Genomic DNA, 17,161 nt, shown 5'->3' with positions numbered 1-17,161 from the left:
AAAGAGTACCAGTGACTGAAGCCACAAATGTTAGAAGGTCCATACCAGTGGTGTAGCGTAAAATGCGTAAGCCTACCTGTATGAGGTGCTTATGATCAGGCGAAGTGAAGAGCGGGGGGATGGGTGGTGGGAATCACGCGGGGCCCCCAATTACGCGGTGCGTCTACTACAACGCGACGCCACTGATCCATATACTGGTCCGCAACGCCACTAGCTAATATTTTCGGCCAATAAATTTTCGGTGGTACATCTCTAATATCAACACACTTTTAGATTCCCATTGTTGTACATTTCTGCTGTGTGATTGGCTCAATGGGCTTATCATTTTTATTGACAAATTTCATCACGATTTGATACAATATTGTTTATCGACCCAGCCCTAGTTGTGCTACCCATGGAGAGTAACTATCAAATGTTGACTATATTGATAAAGGTAATATGACAGTGTGTCAAGTCTCACCAGAGGGCCGAAGGCGATGACCTTGAGAACACACTCCAGTGTGAAGAGCGCAGTGAAGATGATATTCAGCCACTTCAACATGTCCTCATACGGTTTAGGAGCACCATGAAACTGCAGAAAGCACAAACACACAGCGATAGTGACTCACTAAAAAATTCAGAACACCTGTAAAATGAGAAATTACTTATTCACAACTGAGGGTCCACATACATCAGTTCACATGCATTAAGCAAGACTTCTGAAGCTCAGTCAGAGCACTGACATCTCTCAATGTGTGTCTACAACCTTGGCAGTGTTTTTATAACTGAAAAAATAAAAATAAAGGAGCAAAGGGAACTTCCTGTTGGCAGTTTACCAGGCAAACCATTGACTGATGAACTTTGGGCCGCTCTAGACATTATGCCTGGATGTTTAAAAGCACTGATTTAATTTCAAAAGCCTCTTTTTGTTCGATTTCAAATTAATTAGACAGTCCTCTGGATTACTGCCAGGCCACAGAGAGTTCTGGGAGAAATAAAAGCATCCTAGATAAATGACTGAACATAAATTTCCATTTTTAACCTGTTTTTTATTTTTCACATAACCGGAGCCAGTTTATATTATGGTAAGTGTTATCTGATACAATGCACTTTTTCAAGATTCAGGATTCTTTATAGAAGTATTTAGTACAGCGAAATTTGAGAGTAGATATATGTCTATTTACATTGATTAAATTACACTCAATGTCTCTTTTAACGAAAATGCAAGCACTCTGTCCATTCATAAGTGGAAAACTCTTGTGGTTGTGTATAGAGAAGGGACTAATACTGACTTGTATAGCAAGCCGTTTGAAACAGCATTATCCAAAAAATCAATAAATAATATGTACATTTTAACACTATGGGCTCTATTTTAACGATCTAGGCGCAAAATCTAAAAGTGCATGGCGCAAAATCATAAGGTCATGTCCGAATCCACTTTTGCTATTTTAAGGACGCTAAAATAAGGTTTGTGCCCCCGGCACATGGTCTAACAGGGTTGTGCTTATTTTCTTAATGTGTTATGGGTGGGTTTTGAACATAACGTGCATTAAACCAATTAGAATCTCATCTCCCATTCCCTTTAAGTAGGTTGCGTCACGCCATGGTGCATTTGCTTGAACTTCACTAGCGAAAAAACAAGTTAAACTGACCATCTGCATCATGAAAATTAAGAATGAGCCTCCTCCATTTGCCTCTTTACTTTCTCTTTACTTTACTTTTACTCTTTACTTTACTCCTTCACTTTCATGGATGAGGAAAGTGTACTCACTGCACTGAAGACATCCATTAGCCTACATATTTAATTTAGTTTGTTAAGCGCAAAGATTTGTTTTAAAACTATTTCTAAATTCAGTTCTAATTTCAAACGAATAAAGGAATAATAATAATAATGAAGTGTTGTCAAAAGTTATATCCAAAGACACGTACTATTCATATGCCCCATATGGCGATGCATACGTCTCCAAAACCCGACAGGCAGACAAATCTAAACTTGTTTTTATTAAAACAAATATAAATATGCCTTTAAAAAATAATACTGCTAATAACAATAGCATTATATAAATGCAAAATGTGATGAATAAAATTGAAAAAAGCCCCCGTCATGAAGAAAGCATGGAGGTAGTGGTTTTTAAAGTTAAGTAGAAAATAATATTTTTTATAACAATTTATCTATTATTTTTTTATATGTAAAGGTATTTGTGTATTGCTGTACATACTGTGGGTATAAAGCAATGAATACACGTTTGGACTGGCATACGCGCTCTGCACTGGACTTTTAGTTGGTCAATGGCGCGGTCTATTTTAGTTTCTCAAAATAGCAACGTGAAAACAATGTGCCTTAGCACATCTCTTTTTTTAAACCGGCACACCCATGAGTTGCACAAGTAGTGCAAATGGATTTGCGATTTAAACAACATGGCGCAAAACATAAAAAATTAGGGGTGCGCTGGTTTGAAAATAGCAATAAATTGCGCCTTATAGCACCGGGTGTACGATAGGGCCCCATATGTACACATATTACATGTCACATTCTATTGACCTTATTCTTCAATGCGGAAGTGCACTCATTTTTGGGATTGTCTTAGAACTTCCGATTCATGGTCTATGGTAAAAATGACTAGGAATAATAAACGGCAGAAAATGGTCAAACTACTACCTCAACAAACAAGTGTTTGCCTGAATACACAGACAAAGCAGAATAATATAATAAGAAAAGCTGTTTGTAACATCAAGCAACGTAACAAGCTGTTTTTAACGTCTAAAATGAATGGAAGTGAATGACACCGGAAGTTACAAGCCCAAAAGATTCAAATGGCTCATACGCAAAGAATAAGGTGAATAGTACGACTACAGTTTAAGAAATTAAATCAGTATAAGACTAGCTAGCTTGAGAATAAATTCCACTTCTTTAACTTAACATTCTGAAGTTGGCAGTTTTTACCTTCATCATGAGCACCACTGTATTGATGGCGATCATGGTCAGGATGGAGTACTCAAATGGAGTCGACACTACAAACTTCCACATCTTGTACTGGTAAGAGTTCTTGTCTTGTGGCATGTAGCGTGTTAGAGGTTTAGCGTTGATGGCAAAGTCAATACAAGCTCGCTGTGGAAGAAATCAAAGCATAATGAGATGTTGAAGTGAATGTCTACAAGCGTACGTCTACTCATCATCTTGATCCTTCTGAGTTTGATTATTAGAAGAGCACAGCTTTTCCCAGAGCTCACCAAATCAAACGCATGAAAGGCTGTGAATGAATGAGCACTAGCGGACAAACATCAAACCAGCCACACAAACCAGAACAGACTTACAGCACGGTTAAATGTTTAATATCACAGTTTAATATCACATCTGAGAGAGGATTCAGATATACAGACACTGAAAGAGCCGCATATAAAGAAATCACATTAGAGAGAGAAATGAGAATATACATTTAAAGTGCTGGATTATTAGTGTTCCAAAAGCTTACATCATTTTGACTTATATCTTTTTTCTTTTTGTCCAAAATTCTAATGAACTCATTTATTAAGCTCAGGAAAAAGAAAAAAAATACATATTTAATTTGTACAGTACATTAAGGTGATCAGATTTCTGAAATGTAAACTGGCAATATTTTATAGTTTAGAGGTCAAAATATAAATGAAATATCTTAGTATTAAATTACTTGAAGTAATTAAGTGAAATGAAACTGGTAACTTAGCTTTTTGTGCTGTAATTTAATGATCACATTTCAAGCTATAATTAATTATCATTAATACATTACAAATTATGATAATGTTTGGCTAGTTCATCTGGCTAGTCAAACATTTATGTTTTTTAATAAAAATTAAATGACACAAAAGTCAAATTTAACCATTGAAAATAACAAACAAACCAAAACAATACTGTCATCTCAAAAATTATTGATTTGATTAAAGTATTACTCAGCATGAACAGGCTCTGAATGTGACATTAAAACAGCAGATTACAAAGAGCAACTATGAATAACATTTGTTTTATTCCCCCCCAAAAAACTGAATTATAATTATACAATTTTAAGGATGATTTCATCTTTAGCTGTATATAAAATATATATACTGTCACAATCTAACTTACTGACTTTTGAGAATTGGTCAGAGAAAAAAATCACAATGCATCAATAGATACATCTTTTTCTCCTATCCTTAAGGTTATTTCACACTGCCTCCAAAACTTTCGTCTGTCATAAAATTAAATCCTATTTGATTTTTTTCGCATCCAAAAAGGTGTTTGTTATGGGACTGAGAAAAACATCTTAAAGTCAATGTGAACCAAACGTTTCTGAGATTTTTGTTTCAGTATGTTGATGCACTTCTAACTAAAACAGAGCATTAAGTAGAGGGCAGGACTTTCTTTTGCGTATAATTCCCTTATAGCAAACTATCAGTAAGAGACGGTATTAAAATGCAGTTACCACTCTAAATGTGGAAGCAAAGGGTCAGACTTTGATTGAAGATTATTAAAACAAACCATTTTTTTAGTGGATTAATCTGCACTCGATTAATTGATCACCTTAAAAATAACAATATGAACTAGCAAAATAAACATTATACATTTTGACTTCATATGGACTTTAATACCGAGGCCTTAGTAAGCATCAGATAACAGAGTCAGAAAGTTGAGAGAGTTCAGCATGACTGGTCTTATAGCTCCTCCCGGGCTTTACTTCTGTACATGTGTTTGTCAAAGCAGTTTAAAGTCAAGGTAATAGAGATACAGACAGACAGATGCGTTGGTTTCACAAAGGTGAGATGAATTCTCTTAAGAGCGATCCTCTTCCAGGCATCTCACTACTGTCCATGCATGTATGAAACATGACTTTGACCTTGTATTTGCATGCACAATAAAAGTCCTATTTAAGCTGCTGTGGATGGTGCCTACAATTTGCCGTCATATTCTCTACTTGTCTGCTTATGGTTGATTTTAACTGACTATGTACTTTAGGTCCTACCTCATTCTTTTCCAAGCTGCACTCGGACATGGCTTTATCCCCTTGCTCCTGGAACGTGATGATGATCAAAGCCACAAAGATGTTGACAAAGAAGAAGGGAAAGACGATGAAGTAGACCACGTAGAAGATGGAGGTTTCCATGCGGTATCCAGGACTGGGACCCTGGTCTTCATATGTGGCATCAACAGAGTGTTTCAGCACACTAGAGAACACAGACAGGGAGAACGTCAATAATGATTTTTTTTAGCATTTTAAACCATTTTTTCAAAATAATAAAAGAAAAGAAATATAATATAATATAATATACATTTTTATATAAAATTAAAATAATATAAAACTAAATTAAATAGAAAATAAAGATTAAATATAATAAAGCATAAAATAAAGTTAAATTAAATTAAATATAAAAATGTAAGATAATATATATTAAATAAAAATTGAAAATAAATAATAATAATAAAACAAAAAATAAAATAAATAGAAATATAAAAATTCTCTCTCTCTCTCTCTCTCTCTCTCTCTCTCTCTATATATATATATATATACACATACATACATATACACACACATATATATATATATATATATATATATATATATATATATATATATATATATATATACATACACACACACACACACACTATACTATACCTTTAATAAAGAAAACTGAAATAGGCCTAAGATAGATACATATAAATTAAATACAAGTTTAGTTTCATGGCTAGAATTGTGTGTTTATACACTGTCTTTGCTCATAAAACTAGTAAAAGTAAGAATGCAGAGATATCACAGAGAACCAGAGGCAGCTTCTGAATGTAAAGAAGAATATGAATTAAATATGAAAAACTTTCTGGACTTTCTTGTTGCCGTGTCTGATTTTCCTCTCATAACCAAGTATGTTTTTCTATGAAATAAAAGAGTTAAGAGTAAGAAAGAAGCCAGTGGGTGGAATACTGATTATGCCAGAGAGAGCAGAGCAAGAAGAAAACCATCAGAGTAAGAGCAGTTACATTACATAAAGTATATATCATCACAGTGCGTCACAGTGTGTGTGAAGGATGAAGTCAACTCACAGTGGCCAGCCCTCTCCTGTAGACACAGTGAAGAGGGTCAGAAAGGCCCACAGGACGTTGTCATAATGGAAGTCGTACTTCTTCCACTCGCGCGGCTGCGTCATGGCCACTCCATCACTGCCGTACTCCAAGAATTGACCCCTGATGAACACACACCAATATTTCACCCTTCTGCTTTGATTCCTTCTCTTTTTCCTCTTAGTTTTCATTTAAAATACTTTCATTTCTATTCTAAAGATGAATACATTTCTTAAAGGTACAGTTCACCAAAAAAATTTAATTACCCATAATTTGCATTCTTATCTCTGGAGCTTCTGCTACGAATGTGGCTTACAGTACGTCAAGTTAACGTGCATTCAGCAGTTGTTGGAAGTCAGGTATTTGAGCTTATAATTTAACAATTATAAATACTAAGTGTACTTCACACAGGTGAGTGGGTTTGACAAACTACCTTCAGGATAAACTCTTTCCTCTCCGACACACTCCTCTCCATATACCCAGAGAAAAATAAATAAATATATAAAAATAAAAATAAATAAATACAGTACTTATTTATTGCAACTCTCTGATGATTTAAAGTGCTCCTCACTTGTAAGTAGCTTTGAATAAAAGCATCTGCTAAGTAAGTATACAGTAGTCAACATTTGAAGTGGTTCACAACCTTTCATCAAAGTTGTCCTAAAACCATTAAACAACACCCATTATTGCCTTAGGACAATTCTGAAAAACATGTTTGATCCACTTCAGATGTTGACTACTGTATTTAAATATCAAAAACACACATTAAGACATTTATTTCCCATAGATGTCAATGGGTACCAGATTCCAGCATTCTCCAAAATATCTTCTTTTTTGCTTAACAGAAGAAAGACATTTTGCAGCCATTTGAGAATAAAAGGTGAGTCAGTTTTCAATTTTGGGTGAACTATCCCTTAAAGAGTTTGGAACGCGTAAACAATGATACACTGAAAAAAATTTTGTCTGCAAATTTATTTGTGTTGAATTTAAACCAACCCAGGATCATTCTGAAAACGTACTGCTATATACATTTCTGGAAAGCGCCAAATACGTCCCAGGAGCTACGTTTTTTTGCAGTTTTTGTTTTCGCGAATCCACCAGAGGCCGCTGTGTACACTTTTTGAAATCTCACATTTCTCTCGTGAATGCCATTCGAGCCTGCTGTTATTACGTAAATCCACCAGAGGCCGCTGCCGACTGACTGACTGACTGATTGACTGATTAACTGACCCACCCTCCTCCTTCCCTAAAACCCAAACAATAGTGTTTTCAAAAGCACAGACTGACCCGCCCATCCACTTCCCTTAACCCATCTGACAGTTTTAAAAAGTAATCCAGAAAAAGAAAAGCCATCGCCTGATTTTTACCACGTTTTCAGATTTTACCATATTCTCACCCTGTTATTTACTTGTTTATTTTTTCGATTCTGTTTTTGTCTTACCTGCAACCTTTCTGCAACAGTTCTTCGCCAGACTCATACCCTGTCATTGTGGTCAACTCCTCTCTGCGTTTCAAGTCTGCTGACATACATGGCGAGCTACTGGACAAACTAGTAACAGCGGAAAAGCCGTCCATATGGAGGTGAGCGGTCAGCTGGTGAGCACGAAAAGGAAACGCTGTCTCACCGCCCCATAGCGTTCACTTTAAAGATGAAATGCAGCCATTAGTAGCTCTGGCTACATAATTTGAGATCTCCAGAAATGTATATAGGGCTACGTTTTCAGAATGATTTGTTCAAAAACTCTAAATTTAGCAATGTTCAATTTAATTTGTGTTTAAACTCAGCCCAAATAAATTGTTTACAACGACTTTTGAGATCAACCAGCTTTTTAAAAGTATAAATTCAAAAAGTTGTAACGTTATATGTATACAACTAAAACAACACTGCTTCACTCTTTCATATTTTCTTTCCTCGCTTTGCTCAATCCTACTTTATTTCATCCTGTCATTATACATTCACCTTTGCTGTACCTTTCTCTCTCCATTCCCGCTTTCTCCTCCATCCACCATGCAAAATATACCCAGACAGTTCAGCCATACCTGCAGTCCTTCTCCAGGGCTTTGGACTCATCGGTGCAGTGGAAAAACTTCCCCTTGAAAAGCTGCACGGCAATGACCGCAAAGATGAACATGAAGAGGATGTAGACGATGAGGATGTTGAGCACATTCTTCAAAGAGTTCACCACGCAGTCAAACACGGCCTGCGGACACATAAACAGTCCAAATCACATCTTCTGCCACTGACCGTAATGCGCACCTTCGTTAAATTCATCCGTGTCATTAATGTCACAACTTTGCTAATTATAGGCTGTGGCAGAGTCCTAATTGATTACTGCTCATCTCGCTCTAGACTGTGACACCATTGCATATTCGCTGAGAATAAAACCGGAGCGGGGGGAGGTATAATTCTTCTCATTTTTCTGTCATTTCTGCTCATTTAATGTCCTCAGGGTTTCATTATTAGCTCTGAGTAGTGTATATTTTTCGGCGTTAATGCTAATAAGATCTCTGTAGGCAGGATAAATGTCTGTGTGGCCCCTTGAGGCTTCGTGTGTGCATTAAAGCTAAACTGCAGTTCTATTTGTTAGTCTATTATTTGCTCTAACGCCACCGGTGACGGATGAATCTTTAACCAAACGATGGTGTGAAATGTAAGTTTAAATGTATAATCTGGCCATGTAATGAGATAACAGTGAGTGTCTCGAAAAGGATTTGTTTGTGTGGCTGAGTGTATGATTTGATTAGAGAGAAAGATGCGGCAAGGCTGTTGTTAATGTCGAGGTTTACACAAGGGGCATCCCTGCATGTGAAATACACACGCACACGCATATACAGTATAAGAAGATAAACACGCTATGTTTAAACTATTTAATTAAAGCTATGTTTAAAGCTATAATTAAACTCATAATTGGTCTTTTTTCCCCACTTTTTTTGAAAACAGGTTTATTTAATAAGTCACCTAGAGATAAACACTTGCATTTTACCATTTCTTTTAAACCATTCAGCCAGTCTCCAGATCTGGAGGGAGCATATTTAACTTAGCTTAGCATACATCATTGAATCAGATTAGTCCATTAGCATCCCACTTAAACATGTCAAAAAAGAAACAATCAAGGTACTTTGCACTGTTAGCTATTAGACTATTTTCAGGTGCTGCGTAATATCATTGCGCCTGCTTAAGTCATGGTATGGGATGAAAGTTCCTTGATTATTACACTAGAATGAGAGTGTAGTTCCTAGCCACACTGACTAGAAATTAGCAACTTTTATTTTCTGTTGGTCTTAGCACACGATGTAACAACAGAACAGTTAATCGTTATATAGGAAATTTATCAAAACTCTCTTTTTTTGTGCATGGTTTTGAAACAGATGCTAATGGTCTAATCCAATTCAATGATTTATGCTAAGCTAAGCTAAACGTGTTCTTGCCAGACCAAGAGAACAGGTGAAGGTATTAAAAAGTGATCAAACTCCACAGTTTAACTCTAGGGATTGTAAAAAGAACATATTATCAAGAAAAAAAGTGCAGTGTTCCTTTAAATGCTTATATTGAGCAGTACACCAGGCTATATTCAGAACAGCATTCTAAACATGTATAATGTGAGAATCAAGCTATATTTCATAAAGATAGTCCCTTAAAAAGACAACAGAATATTCAATCATTATATAGGAAATTTTTCAAAACTTTTTTTTGAATGAGATGCTATTGGTCTAATCCAAATCAATGATTCATGCTAAGCTAAGCTAAAAGTGTTTTTACCAGATCCAGAGATAGGCTGAATGGATTCAAAATGCTAAAACTCAACTGTTCTTGGGTAGTTGTAAAATGAGCATAGTTTCAAGAAATAAAGTGCAGTGTTCGTTTAAATGCTTGTATTAAGCAGTACACCACACTACTTTCAAAACAGCATACTAAGGATGTATAATGTAAAAAATCTTCAATTTTGCTAAAGACAGTGCCTTAAAATAACAAAACAATAGTCAATCGTTAGATAGGAGATTTATTAAAATTATGTTTTGTTGAAGGTTTTTTGAATGAGATGCTTATGCTAAGCTAAGCTAAAAGTGTTCCTGCCAGACAAAGAAATCAGCTGGATGCATTAAAAAAATGATCAAACTCAAAAGTTTAACTTAAGGGGAGTTGTAAAATGAGCGTATTTCTAAAAAAAAAAGTGCAGTGTTCCTTTAAATGCTTCTATTAAGCAGTACACCAGGCTATTTTCAGAACAGCATATTAAGGATGTATCATGTGTATAATGTAAAAAATCTCAAAATGTCCATAAAGATAGTCCCTTAAAATAACAACAGAAAAGTCAATCTATTCCATTTAAATGATTTATGCTAAGCTAAAAGTGCTCCTACCAGACAAAGAGATCAGCTGAATGGATTAAAAAATGATCAAACTCAACAGTTTAACTCTAGGGGAGTTGTAAAATGAGCGTATTTCTAAGGAAAAAAGTGCTGTGTTCCTTTAAATCCTTATATTGAGCAGTACACCAGGCTATTTTCAGAACAGCATACCAAAGACGCATAGTTTGAGCATCAAGCTATATTTCAGTAAGCATGGAATACCTGCCTGACCTAGTAAAACAGAATGAGTGTTGCACAAACAGACCACAATGCATAAAATACTACAATTTAACACGCTCGACTTGAATATCCATTCCTAATTTTAAAAATCTCCTTACTGACTAATGATTTGAGCATACTGCCAAGATTTTAATATACTGGATGGCGACCAGCGAATTAAAATGCACACACAGTATAATTATGCGGTAATAATGTAGCATGTTACAATTGGTTTATGCATGCATGTTTATTTTTGCTGAATGCCAACTGGTTAAGAGTGTTCTTTGTGGTATGTAGCAAGAAAGCATGCTGCTATTGTTTTCTGAAAAGACACATTATTTTGTATTTAAGCATGTACTGTTGAAATAAGAACTATTAGCCCCCCTTTGAATTATTATTTTTTTTTTTAAATAATTCCCAAATGATGTCTAACAAAGCAAGGACATTTTCACAGCATGTCTGATAATATTTTTTCTTCTGGAGAAAGTCTTATTTGTTTTATTTCGAATAGAATAAAAGCAGTTTTTAATTTTTTTAAAAAACATAAGATAAAATTATTAGCCTCTTTAAGCTATATTTTTTAATAGAACAAATCATTGTTATACAAAAACTTGCCTAATTACTCCTTGCCTAGTTAACCCTATTAAACCCTAAGTTAACCCATAGTTAACCCTTTAAATGTCACTTTAAGCTGTATAGAAGTGAAAAATATCTAGTTAAATATTATTTACTGTCATAATGGCAAAGATAAATCAAATCAGTTATTAGAAATTAGTTATTAAAACTGTTTTATTAAATTATGTTTAGAAATGTGTCCATTAAATCTCTCCATTAAACAGAAATCGGGGAAGAAAATAAACAGGGGGGCTAATATTTAAAGTCCCTTTAAGCCAAGTCATTTCACTCAATGGCCATATTTGAAACGCCTCTTGGGCAGTATGCTCAAAGAGATTCTAAAAAGGTGATTCTAAAATGGTGATTCTATGCTCTTTGGTATGCTCGGGCATTCTGTTTGAATGAAGAAACATCAAATTCTCCACAACTGTTAGCCAAGCTTATGATTACATTATATATTACAAATAACCAATAAAATTAAAGAACAGCTGTCTATTTAGTTTCATTTCTAAATGTTCGTATCACACAAAATCTGCAGAAACTCACGTCTGGTCTGAGCCCCCTCCTCGGAGAATTGTCATTCTATAGCGATTGCTGATTGGCTCCTGTGCTAGAAGGTGGGTTTTATTTTCTCTATAGCAATCACTGATTGGCTTCTGTACTGGAAGGCGGGGCCATATTGACAGTTACACTTTTCCCCATTCAAAAGTATACGAGTGACATGTTTTATTCAGGGGGGCTAATAATTCTAACTTCAACTGTATTTAGTTAGCAATTATTAAACAGTATTTAGTACTATTACATATGAAAGTATTTATTTTAAAGTATTTATTATTTTAAATTCACTTTTATTTTTATATTTTCAGTTATAATTTAAATTTTTGTCTGTTTTGGTACTTTATTTATTTAATTTATTTATATTTACTTTATGAATTTTTACTTTAGCTTAATTTAGTCATTTAATCCTTCAACTTGAACATTTATTTTAAACAACTTGAACATTTATTTGGCATCATTTAATTGTTTTAAAGCTGTTTTTTTCTATAAATGTGTAAGCATTTTCTATCAAACGAACCGAATTCACCTTCACTGACAGAACTGCAATGTTCTTCCTACAAATGACTTTTTTTGGAGGATCTTATCTTGTAAATTTACTGTGCATGCTCTCAGAGGAGTAAGATTAGCAGGCTAGGAACCCGACAGACAAGCATTACCTTGAGTTTAGGCAATCTTTTGATTGTCTTCAAGGGTCTCAAGACTCGAAGAACTCTCAGGGACTTGATGGTGTTTATGTCCTTTCCTTTAGTTCCTCTGTAAGGAAAAAGTAATCACTCAGAAACATTTTCAACACACTTGCATCCGCACATTTTAACACACACTTGAAGCGTTTTGTTTGATGTCATCTGCCAGCACATGCACAAAGCCTGAACTCAATTCAATTACATTTTAATGAGCTAATCACTTCCTCCAGCCCATCATGTAATTCAGAATTACATTAGCTAGAGTTTATTTGGTTAGTAAAAAGCATGCCTTATAGGGGAGGTTATTCTACAGAAACAAACCTACCTCTGACGCTGACAATACATGTCGTTTAACATTTCTGTAAAATAACTGCTCATTCACCAGAAAAAGACACAAAGAAACATTCTAAAAGGATAGTTTCTTTGTAAAACCACAGTTGGCAAGTTAAATTATGATACTGAGAATTATTTGTTTCTGCCTATGAAAAACTCATGATGCTAGGATGTTGCGAGTGGTTGCAAAATTTGTACATTTAGGCCCAATCCCAATTTATCCCCTTAGTTCTTCTACTAAAGTATTATTACTTGTCTTTAAATCACTAAATGGCCTAGGACCTCAATACATTACAGATATGCTCATTGAACACAAATCTTTTTAAATATATATATTTTTTTTACCTTTAATGTATAGGAAAATAGAGATTATTGACGGGAAAGCATGGGGAGCAGAGAGAGGGGAAGGATCGGCATAGGACTGTGCTGGAGACATGCACTGGAGTGCATGTGTCGACGCACTAACCACTACACCAGTGGCGCCGACACTGAATACAAATCTAACAGATCACTCAGATTATTAGGATCAAGTAAATAGAAATTCCAAGAGTTCAGTCAAAGCAGGGGGAATCCGCCTTCAGCTAATATGCCCCTCGCTGCTGGAATCAGCTTCCAGAAATGATCAGATGTGCTCCAATATTAGTCAAATGAAATCAAGACTTCTTTTCTTTTTCATTCCTTTAAAACCTTTTTTAATCTTTTTTATAATTTTTTTTATTCTTTGTTGTTTTTATTTTCTTGTTTCTTTTATTCTTGTTTATGTAAAGCACTTTGAATTACCATTGTGTTTGAAATTTTCTATATCAATAAACTTGCTTTGTCTTGCCTACTTCACCCTAACCTGAACATTAACATCTTTCGGTGGTGCTGTAGGTGTCAGACAGACCTTCAAACAAAGATTTTTTGGGACCACACTATAAATGAAGGGGCATGAAAAATATTCCTGAAACAACAGCTACAGCAGCAACATGGCTGCCCAAGCATGCAAAGAGACTAGCAATTACATTTGCTTTGTCATTAATAAGGATTTTTACAACAAACAAGAATCTGTTTTATTATATTCGTGACACCGTTCATTTTTTTACAGTCAGGTTCTTCGAAAAAAAAAAACCAAACAAAAAAAACGCAAATTTTGGCTAAAGATCCTGCACTAAAAGTCCCTTAAAATAACTTGATGGTCCAACTCCATCTTGGAAATTTGTCACCTTTTGATTTAGTGGCTAATTCATATGAATTTGTACATTCTCATTCTTACGACTCATCCCGGTGCCACACCTCCTTTTAAAAATCGTAAATTTTCGTACGACTGTGTACGAAATTTGTATGAATTCTTACAAATTAGCCATTAAACTGACAAAACTTAAAACTGTTACGTTTCCTCATGAGATCAGGCTTATTTTCATGGACTTTTTTGGGACTAATATGCTTTAGTCCCAAAGCATATCTTCAATTCAGTTTCATACTTTTTCAACATAATGCAGCATTTGTATGAAACACGAATGCCAGGGGAAACCGGGAGCTATTTAAGCTATTATTGAGCAGAATATGAACAGCTTTTTTTTTTTAAGGTTCAAATACACAAAAAAACAACTTTGTCTGTTAAATGTTACTGTGCTTTTTGAAATAACTACCATACTGCGCAATGGATGACATCATCACATGTCGTGTGACGTATGAGCTAGTGATGATGTGTGTGGGTGTTTTAGTGGTGCTGCATTTATTAGTGGAATATTTAGGGAAAGGGGTATCAAATAGATTTGGGATTGGGCATTAGTGTTGCCTGTTTATGTTTTATCTTTGTTTTTATAGTCTCAAAAGGCTTAAACCCACTGACAAGCATTTTCTGAATCACTAACGACTGGAATTTCAGCAGAAATCTTGTTCTACTTAAGAAAAAGTAATTTACTTTGTGGATGTCCTGAGGATAAGTAAATTAACAGCAAATTATCACATTTTGGGTGAATTTTCACAAATACACTTTATTGTTGAACCTCCTAACCATAAGGATGGGCTATCATAACAATGATGCTTGTTGATGATGTTTGAGTTCCATACAGTTTAACTTTGTTTTCAAGATTGACTTAAAGCTAAATGAAGTCACATCAATGTGAAAAAGCTGAAAGATTAAGTCTCTGAATGTGAGTTTGCAATGAATGGCATATGAAATTACACAGTTCAACAGAATGGAACTCACCTGAAAAGATTAAAAAAAACTGTTTTAAAAGTCTTTCACTCTAAACTTCAGCAGACATGTCTATGCACAAGAATGACCTCCATTTTAACCGTGTTTAATCCAAAAAGCTGAGTCCTTTCTGACCGGTGCGATGTTTCCTTGACAGCTGAAATAGACTGTCGAGCTTCACTAAGATAAGTTTCTTTCTTTTTCTTTTTTTTTTTTAGATGTCTAAGACTTTCATCTTTCAAAATACAAAACTTCAGATGCTTGGTACGGCAAATGAACTGTATATACTTTCCCAATACTAAACAGAGGTTTAGAAAGTCAGCAGTTTAGCTCTGTGATTGGTCTGTTAACTTTTTCTCTCCCATAAAGAGTTTTTCACACTGGCATGCAATGTCCATGCAATGTCTGTCAGTCTCACACACACACACACACACACCCCATGGGCACACGTGGATCTGTGCCCAGTGAGGTGCTCAACTATACTCCTATAGTTTTCAGAGGACCATCTTTCTCCAACCACCAAACACACTGGACATTTAATCATGAGCTACTTTTATGATACATTCATCCATCTATTATTATGACCATCAAACAATGACTCTGTCCAACCATTCATCAGCCCATCCAACCTTCAGGCATCTACCCATCCATCCATCTATGCATCCATCTATTAATCTTTCCAACCATCCATCCATCCATCCAACCATCAATCCATTCTGACCATCCATTCATTAGTCCATCAGTACATCCATCCATGTACCCATCTGTCAGTCCATCCAACCATCCATCACTCCATCCAGCCATTCATCCAACTACCCATCCATCCCTCCATCTATCCATCTATTCTGACCATCCATTCATCAATCTGTCAGTACATCCATCCATCCATGTATGCACCCATCTATCAGTCCATCCAACCATCCATTTATCCATCCATCCATCCATCTATCCATCCATCCATCCATCCATCCATCCATCAGTCCATCAGTACATCCATCTTTCCATGCATCCATCTATCAGTCATCCAACCATCCATCCGTTCATCTGTCCATCCAACCATCCATCCATCCATGCATCCATCTGTCCATCAGTTCAAGCATCTATTAATCCATCTATCCATCCATCCATCCATCAATCAGTCCATCCAACCATCCATTCATTAGTCCATCATTACATCCATCCGTCCATGCATCAATCTATCAGTCATCCAACCATCCATCCATGCATCCGTCTATCAATACATCCAGCCATCCATTCATCCATCCATCTGTCCCTCTAACCATCCATCATTTCATCCAGCCATTCATCCAACTACCCATCTATCTCTCCATCTATCTATCCTGTCTGTCAGTACATCCATCCATCCATGTATGCACCCATCTATCAGTCCACCCAACCATCCATTTATCCATCCATTTATCCATCCATCCATCCTTCCGTCCGTCCATCCATTCATCCATCATACCATCAGTACATCCATCTGTCCATGCATCCATCTATCAGTCATCCAACCATTTATCCATTCATCTGTCCATCCAACCTTCCATCCATCCATGCATCCATCTATCCACCAGTTCAAGCATCTATTCATCCATCCATCTATCCATCCATCAGTCCATCCAACCATCCATTCAAGTACCCATCCATCTATCCATCCAATTATCAGTCCATCAGTACATCCATCCGTCCATGCATCAATCTATCAGTCATCCAACCATCCATCCATGCATCCGTCTAACAATACATCCAGCCATCCATTCATTCATCCATCTGTCCCTCCAACCATCTATGCCCATCTATCCAGTTCAAGCATTTATTCATCTATCAGTCCATCCATTCCAGTACTCATCCATCCATCCATCATCAGTCCATCAGTAAATTCACCCATCCATGCATCTATCAATACATCCATCCATCCATCCATCCATCTATCTATCCATCAGTCCAACCATCCATCCATCCATCAGTCCATCAGTCCATCTAACCATCCATTCAACTAGCCATCCATCCATCCATCCATCCATCCATCCATCCATCCATCCATCCATCCATCCATCCATCCATCCATCCATCCATCCATCCATCCATTCATTCATCAGTACATCCCTCCATGCATCCATCTATCAGTCCATCCATCCAACCAACCATCCATCCATCCATCCATCCATTCATTAG

At 35.9% G+C, this 17,161-nt stretch overlaps 1 protein-coding gene across 1 annotated transcript in view; it reads right to left on the bottom strand.

The window, feature by feature from the left end:
- Positions 1-17,161, bottom strand: part of cacna1bb (calcium channel, voltage-dependent, N type, alpha 1B subunit, b) — a 262,630-nt gene that overhangs the window by 48,018 nt on the left and 197,451 nt on the right. Inside the window, exons 28-33 of the mRNA XM_056447143.1 lie at positions 12,445-12,541; positions 8,087-8,247; positions 6,029-6,169; positions 4,953-5,154; positions 2,924-3,088; positions 461-571 (exon numbers count right to left, since the gene is read on the bottom strand). Of these exons, the coding sequence (XP_056303118.1) occupies positions 461-571; positions 2,924-3,088; positions 4,953-5,154; positions 6,029-6,169; positions 8,087-8,247; positions 12,445-12,541 (877 nt within the window). The remainder of the gene's footprint in view (positions 1-460; positions 572-2,923; positions 3,089-4,952; positions 5,155-6,028; positions 6,170-8,086; positions 8,248-12,444; positions 12,542-17,161) is intronic.

This window comes from Danio aesculapii, chromosome 21, assembly GCF_903798145.1.
Source record: "Danio aesculapii chromosome 21, fDanAes4.1, whole genome shotgun sequence".
NCBI lineage: Eukaryota > Metazoa > Chordata > Actinopteri > Cypriniformes > Danionidae > Danio > Danio aesculapii.
This window is presented reverse-complemented; position numbering and strand designations above follow the sequence as displayed.